This window comes from Berghia stephanieae, chromosome 3 (assembly GCF_034508935.2).
Source record: "Berghia stephanieae isolate SIO BIC M18660-M18661 chromosome 3, UCSD_Bste_1.3, whole genome shotgun sequence".
Taxonomy (NCBI): domain Eukaryota; kingdom Metazoa; phylum Mollusca; class Gastropoda; order Nudibranchia; family Aeolidiidae; genus Berghia; species Berghia stephanieae.
In genome coordinates, this window is record NC_088362.1 from 33573882 (window position 1) to 33582493 (window position 8612).

General features: G+C 34.7%; 1 protein-coding gene across 1 annotated transcript in view; it reads left to right on the top strand.

Moving 5' to 3' along the window:
* The window catches only part of LOC144967576 (uncharacterized), a gene marked incomplete in the record, with an annotated part of 62019 nt that extends 53818 nt beyond the window's left edge, over positions 1-8201 (top strand). The window contains 2 exon segments of the mRNA XM_078905020.1: positions 2332-2504; positions 4536-8201. Of these exon segments, the coding sequence (XP_078761146.1) occupies positions 2332-2504; positions 4536-4582 (220 nt within the window).
* Positions 8202-8612: the final 411 nt, after the last annotated feature.

An 8612-nucleotide genomic window follows, 5' to 3' on the forward strand; every position in this document is an offset into this window, starting at 1 on the left:
TCTTTCCCAAAGGTCAATAACTTCCATGGGGGGAAAATGTATTTAACACCAACATTTGACTCATATCAAAACAAATTGAATAATACATGAATATACAACAATTTATTTTGGTTTTCATTTTATTGACCTCTTTTTAAAAATCAAAGGGTCCCATTTTCAACTATCGGGTGATCTGTGTACTGCCAACTGAAGGAAAAGTAGAAAGTGCAAAGGGGGCAAGTTGAGTTCCTAAATTCAGTCATTGTTGACTGCAGCAGAAGAATCGGAATTACATAAAGGGTTTTTGCATGGAAGATTCGGCGTTCACACCAAGGGAGATTTGAATATTCTATGGAGTAAGTTCTTTTTGGTATCTTTTTTTCTCTTGACATTTGCATAGCAATATTAAGCATCCCTTGGTTTACAATGTGTGTGTACAATTAGAAAGTTTGTTTTTCCTCTTATATGAAAAATGTTTAATTTTTGTTGACTAATGCTAAATGCCGTTTATTGCTAAACTACCATCTGTATTTTATATTGTAACCTAATTCAAATTCTTCGTATTTTTTATATTTATTTGGTAAGCATTTGTACATCAGGCTATTAACCCTCTCGTGTTCAGATTCTTTTTGGGGGAGTAGATAATGAGTTCCCTATATGGCCATGTCAATCATGTAGACATCCTTTGATGATATAAGCCTACTCTTTGATATCTGTAGTCGCCTTTTCGTTTTCTACGGTCACTCATGGCTAAACTCCGCCCAGAAACGATTTCATAGGTCCGTTCATCACCAAATTTCAAACTTTTGTTCTCGTGAGTTCATAAGTTTTTTGACCGAAGAACGATTGGCTACTGAGCATCTTGACCCTTCAACGATTGGTCGTTCTGGCAGCTCACGTGTCAACAGCCGTCAACAATGAATTGGATCATCGTCGATGCAGTGGAAGACGGCCATGGAATAGTTGCGTCACATCGCCACGTTGTTGAATAAATTATCCAGGCATGGTCGATAGGTAAAAAAGCCAAATTATGTTCTAGTTACATTTGAAACAAACAAAGTATATCACTGATCTCGTCTCTTTGAGATATAAAGAATGATATAAAAATCAAGAAAATCGGCCGATAAATAAAAAAGTTGCTAAAAAAAGCTAAAATAAACAAAAGCAATTTTTAAAATCAAATTTATTCGTAAAACAGTTGGTTTTCAACCGATTTTTATGAAACAAAGACCAATGTACTTATTTTTTCAAGCTGATTTCAGCAATGTGACTTTCAAATTCCTCAGAATTATATTTTTTACTTTTAGATTTTAGCTTTTAGGCCTACTCCATAAGGTGTTATATTCCTTGCATAACAATAGCGTAATACATCGACGGGGAGAAGCGTCTTTGTTTCGGCCAGCTGGATAGATAGCCTGTGATTGGTCGAAGACTTTGAGATGCTTGATTCACAAATCTACACGAACGGACCTCGGCGGTCTATCAAAGAGGTGTAACAAATTTATTTACCGACTATTTTTCTTGGTGCTAAAATTACAAAATAATAATTTCGCATCAGAAAAAATAACTCTGAAGTTCCTATCTCTTTATCACAATAAAATTGATACCTCGAATGACAAAATCGACCCACAAATAAGGGAGTTATAAATTATTCATAATATTTTTTAAAGTTTACAATAATGGTCTTCAAAGTCATTTTTCATCACCAAAGTCGTAATTTTTTACCGATTTTTACCAAACAAAGTGCAATGTCAATGATTTTCACCCGCAAATAAAATAGGATTTAAATCGCAATTTCTGAAACGTATTTTCTTTTCTGTCGGCAAATTTATAAAAATCAAAGCTGAAAACACCCTGCGGCAGTGACAGGGCCTGTCATTTCCTTCACAACGATTGGATTTTACTTACTGAGGCCAGTCTTGACTACCCCGCCCATGAATATTATGCCGTTGTCAGTTTTTGTCGGGTTGAATCTTAAAGAGTTAAGCTTGCTTTTGGTTTGTGTGATGTGCGTATATCCAATTGGAAAGTTTGTCTTTCACCCAGTAAACTGATAAAAGCACCAGAGAGGGAATTTGAAGCTGGCTCTCTTCTTGACTTTTTCTTCCTGTTCTAATAATCATTGGTATTTTAGATTGTTATTGGCCAAAATGTTTCCTTCAGTATGACAGATTAGTAACGTCAGTGAAATCAAAAGTGTTATCTCTTTTGTTTTGTTTTTTAGTGTGTGTCTTCATGTGAATGTCAAATTATTAGTGATCCTCCATAAAAGGGGACCACTATGTCATGAAGTAGAAGAAAGAAATGGTAATTTAGTAGGTTGCTCATGAATGATTATATTCCTTTTGCCAGAGTTCCCTATGTCTCCAATCGTGCCCCACCACGCCTGTTTTGTGACATCTGTGAGATCTTTGACCAGCATGAGACAGAAGATTGTCCCAAACAAGCCATGTCCAGCAGTCCTGAGCCTACCCGGTACCACGGAGATCCCAAGAATGTGCGGCCTTATTGTGAAATATGCGAATGTAAGTTACAAGAAAAAAGGGTTTGTTAGATTTAGAAATAAAGTTTTAAAAATCATTTTCTCCATGTTTGTTTCATTCAATATTTTTAGATTTATTTATTAATTATCTCATTAATACGTCTATATATTGACTTAACTGTCAATCTGTGGCGAGTGAAATTCCCCATAGGCAGGGAAATGTTAGCTGCTCCAAAGCTAGTTGATTCTACATTGATCCATAGCCTTGCCATCTCTCTATCTTCTTACATAAGTCATCTTTGCTGTATAGTTTTGTGTCCTTGTTCTGAAATTAAACCATTTGTTTTCACCTGGGCTCTGCCTGGAGTCTTTCGATGAGAGGAAACAGATGGTTTTATCTTCTATCTTCCCTTATGAATCATCTCTGTTATATATCATGTCATAGTTTGGTTTATTTTTAGTATTGTACTTGTTTGTAACCATTTGAAATTATTCCTTCTGGTAGAGATCATATAACTATGTTAAAGTGGGACTTTTCAAATGGTTTCTGACTGCTACAAGGATTTGTTGCCCTGGGATCAACGTCTGTTCTATATTGAATGCATTCCCTTTGTCTTACTTTTTTCTCTCGGATACCCTGTACATTGATTTGAATGATTTTATGGTCCTATCATCTTTGTTTTTACTGGCATTGAAAAGACTTAAAAGTCGCTCAGTGAAACCCTTGAAAACAAAACAAAATTCATTCATTCATTCTGGGTGGGGATCCTGACCTCCCATAGCGGGCAGGGAGGTACACACTGTGTCTTCTATCCCCTTATATCTGTTTTCCAACATGCTTTCTGTCTTTGTCTTGGAATGAGATTACTTGGTTTTGTCCTGGTCCTGGCCAGATGCCCTGGCTGAGAGGAAAACAGTCGAATGTATAGTTAGTTTTGGGAGATGATATTTTTTTCATTGTAAATCATCTCTCTGTTATGCACTGTATTATGCCTTCTTTATATTATTTATTATGATTTGTAAAACATTTGAGTGTGTTCCTCTTAGCGGGGACATGTGCTTGTGTCTGGATGAGACTTTTAGGCAATCTCAAACTAAGTACTTTGATAGAGTGCTTTTGGAATCTACGTCTGTTTCCTATTTGAACCAATTCCCCTTTGTCTTCTCTTTTCTTGGATGCTTTATTGTAATTCTAGAACTTTTTACTATCCCATTTTCTTCCTTTTTACTGGCGCTGATATGACCTTAATGTGTTGCAAGCGCCGTAAAACCCTTAAAAACAAAAAACAAAACAAACATTCATTCATTAGTTTATTTATGTCTATTTTTATCTGTCTTTATTTATTTATCTAGATATGTATACATATGGCAGATGTAGCACAGAAATAAAACGAAGAATTGCAATAGCTAAAGATAGTTTCAATGAAATAATTTTCAAAGACCATAATATCTCAATGACAACAAAACATAGGGTTTTGAAGGCCTATGTATGGTCAGTATTATTATATGGCTGTGAAAGTTGGACAATTACAGAAGACATAAGAAAGAAACTGGAGGTAGCAGAGATGTGGTCTCTTAGAATGATGTTAAAAATCTTATGGACAAAGAAGAAAACTAATGAAGAAGTATTAGAGCAAGCTGATACTAAAAGGTTACTAATTCGTACAATAAGAAAAAGACATATTCAAAATTCAGGGCACATAAATCAACATAAATGTATTGAACATTTTGCTACACAGAAAAGATAGAAGGTAAAAAAGAGTAAAGGTAGACCAAGAAAAACATATTTGAATAGTTTGAACAGCTGGGTGACTAAGAAAGAAAAGAGTAATATTGGTTTTTTTTTGAGGTTATCTGATCAGAGAGATGAATAGCGTACCATTATCACCGATGACTGGCACAGACTTGGTACTTGAAGAAGAAGGTGTATACATTTATTTATTTATATCATTTCATTGTATATAAAGGTAAAAGGTAAACCCTTTTTTTAAACATCACAAAGCTGCAATTTAATAAGTACATTTTTTAGATTATATTCCTAAGGTATATAATATTTTTTCTACTCTTTTCTCAGCATTTGGACACAGCACAGAGGAATGCGATGATGAGCAGACGTTTTAAAGAAAATTGGAAATATTATCTCTTTGAAGTAAAAGAAAGATAACACCACTGTTCCTAGCCTTCAAACCTTATATCTGCCTAAAAATTTGGTCACAGTACAAGGCGACCACTAGTTCAAGTGAACAGCGAGTTGTCTTCAACAGTTCATCAATGAAACCATTTGTCTCCTTGAGCATTACCGATAACAACTCACTTTGAATTATATTTTAGTGATTTTGCCTTGTATTGTGACAATATTTTTAATCGATGTTAGTGTTAGGCTATAAGTTAACAGGGCTACACACTGTTCCCGTTAAGCCTACTGTTCCTTGATAAACCATTGTGTTTGCTGTGATGATATCAACATCTTGTATTATCTCTAATGTTATTTTTTAGAATACATTATCCTCCATCGTTCAGGTTCTTTCAAAATGATTCATGCATTAAAATGAGTTGTTTTTTTTTTAAATTTCGTTACAAATGAGTAAAATTTTAAAAGGGAGCTCTTTTATTGATTTCATGACATGTTGATGAAAAGTTATGAAACTTCCAAAGTGAATACTTTGCTGCTAGAAGCTGTAAACTTGAACAATTATGAATATGATAACTTAACTCAAATTACTTAACACAGAACGTTTTGAGATCAAAACCTTTCTTCAGCTAACAACAAAAACTCTCTATTGTTTGTGTTGTTGGCTGAAGAAGAACTTGAGCCTGAAATATTCCTTTTTTTTTTTTTGGTATTGTTTTGCTTTTATTTGAAGCTGTCATATTCAGTTTTCGTTAACACTTTTTGAATTCCCCATACTAAGTGAATCATTTTGAATGAATCTATGTGTTTTAAAAAGCAAACTCATTGACTGTCCTAGTTGTTTTCCCATTGTTTTAAGATATGGCCATTATTGCCCATAGTGTAAGATGGAGGAGATAAAGGGATATTTTTCTTGTAGACATTTGAAAATATTGAGCTGTAATCCTGCCCGTATTTGATATATACATCTGAGTGTGAGTGAAAGTTTGCACATATAACTGTTGTAAAAATATGATATTTGTGTGTGTGTATGTGTTTGTGTGTGTGGCATCATTCAAGGACATTATTAAAAGTGACTAAAAGTCAGTCTGATGGAGGCAAAAATTCATTCTATCTTTTTGCAATTTGATATGAAAACAGACACAATGATTTTCATTTTGTTTCCCGCTGTTCTAAAGTAATGATTTGACCTTACCTCTAGAGTTTAGCAATATATAAAAAGCCAAGCAAAAAGAATACATAGGTCAAATTTTAAAATTTTGAAAGTAAAGAATGATGGGAAATGTATGAGAATAGTTTGATTTGATTGAGGTGTACATGTGAGAATATTAGTTTCTTCAGTTGTCCAATTTGGCAACCTTCAGTGTTGTTAACGCTGTTCTTGCACCACTTTATGACATGCAACAACTTTTTATTACAGCCTCATATTCGAATATTTATGGATTGATGACATAATGGTCTCTTAAAAAAGAAGAGATTGATCATTATTATCATGATCATAACTTACTATTAATGATAATGATGACCAGCTTTCATCTAAGCAATTCATGAGCTTACAAGTACCTGTACCTAGCATTGTCTGCATTGTGTAAAAACCAAACCAAATCGCTTCTTGCATATCATTCTTCGTTCTATTCATTTTTCTTGAAACCATTACTTACTCTTAAGTCTGAAGCTTGTGGGCAAACATTTTAAATATCATCTTTCAATGTGCTTAGCTCCCTTCTTTTCTTCATTGCCCAATACAATGACATGTCATATTCAGGCCTGTAAATCTTCTGACAATTGTCGGAATTCCGACAGTACGATGTTGCTCTATAAATTCTGACATAAAATTTTTTTTTTTTTTTTTTTTAAATTATAAATGTTAAAAATATATATATATTCGTAACGTCAAAAGACAAAACCAACTAAAAAGAAAATAAAAGTGTTTTATTTTGTGCCTCGACGACAGTCTATTTAAAAAAAAGAAAAACAAATATTGTACTTATCTCGTCAAAGACAAAACAAACCAGCAGCATTCCATCTTGTCAATAATTATCACCACCTCCACACTCCCCGGACGTGTACGTATTCACTGCCTACTGTCTGACCGCACATAGCTAGCTAGTGTCGGTCGCTTGCGTTCGTGAGTCGTCGATCACACACGACGTAGTCAGTAATCAACTAACACACTTAGCATGTTGGGGACCGGGCCTTTTCTTTCTATTTTGCTACCGACACACACACGTCGTTCCGTTCTTTTTTTTTCAGGTCCATTCATTATTTCTATCCGGTTGAAGTGAACCGGAAATGGCATTTTGTATTTATTGCCCACGTCATCTTATTTATGGATCGAGAGGAAAGTCCTTTTTCGCAAGGCATGCCGAATCATGTGTTGTTAATCCATTTGCTGCTTACCGTTAGTTTGTCTGGACATGTCATTTAGGGAAAGTGTTTCTGTGTCCAATGTCTTAGTGAGAGTTGTGGGTAACTGGGTATCAATGATATGTGATTGACTGTATCAATCCGGTATTATTATTGGCACAAACCAGATACTGAAATTTGACTTCCATGTCTAGATTAACAAATTATGTTTAAATTAATATACCCCCTCTGTGAAGTATGAATGTATTTTTGTAAACTATTCGTCTCAAGTTTTGACATTCTAGTAAATTCCATTTTTGGAATCATGTTTACTCTAACACGATAGAAATTATTGGCTGGGGGGAACAAATTGTATTGAATTACACTACAACACATTATCAGGAATGGTTTTTGGTTATGCTTGGGATGGAGGTGAAACTTTCAAATGTTTCTGAGTCAATGGGCAATTGAGAGGATTGCTTTACATAGAATAATTGGCCCTTGTAAAATTGAATGAATTGGTTTTTCATCATGCCCATGGATGTATATAAAGTTGTTGGTTTAGTGTGAATGATAAGGAAGCAATTCCATTTTTAATTACCTCGAAGCTTTCAAGGATTGATGACTTAGACTGAATGTCCTTTGGATGGTTTTAGATATAATGTAGATTCTTAAATAGAATGAAGATGGAGGTGTGTGCCCAGGAGTAAGACATATGTCAAAGTCTGAGCCAACAACCTCTATAGATGGGGATATATTACCTCCCTTGCCTGCTTCAACTGCGTTGCTCTTCACTCGGATGTGGACCACATGATATTGGGATTGCCCCGATACCTCCATTCCAAGGGGATACCTCACGGTACACCAGGCAGAGGAGACTTTTATGGACTGGATGAAGGACAAGCACATGGGGGTTTAGACAGCCATACAACACTACTATTAAATAGAATTGGCATACTTGTATTTTTGAACTCTTGTTTCTTTAAAAGAATGTGAACTCTCATTTCTATAATATATTTAAAGTTGGCGAACTTGCAATGTCAGGTTCGCACAAAATTCAGACATGATCAAACTTTATAAACATGGAATGGAAGGTCACATATAGGTTGTATTTGTTACATGTTTGGAGCAATCTCCATATTTAATGGAATATTTAACTGCTAGAATTGTGGACTTTAAAAATAGACCTGTAAATTCTCAGTCAATTAACTGAAATCAGTCAATTCGTCAAATTCAAATAATTTTAAAAAGGAAAGAAAGAAATGAAGAAAGAAAGAATTCATGAATCGTAGTTGAATGACCGTAAAGTAATTAGGAATGTTCCATAGTGCTATGCATTATTTTCACACAGCCTTATTTTTTCACTTTCCAAACCTGTCGTGATCCCAATGGTAGCCAATTTTAACTGAGCCGGTGAGCGATAAATTTCACTGTTTCGTGTAAGCCAAAATTGACCACATTTACCTGGAGGGAAGTAAAAGTATGAAAAAACTAAAATGCGAAAGCCGGAAGTGTGTTATGTAGACACCTTCAAATCGAAAGTTAGGGATTGCCACAGTACATCTCGATTGCCTCACATTGTAAACAAACTGGTTGACCGTTTCTAGTTTCTTCACTGATTGAGTACCTAATTATAAGGAACAATGGTAAGTAGCCTAATTAATTCCCGCGCAA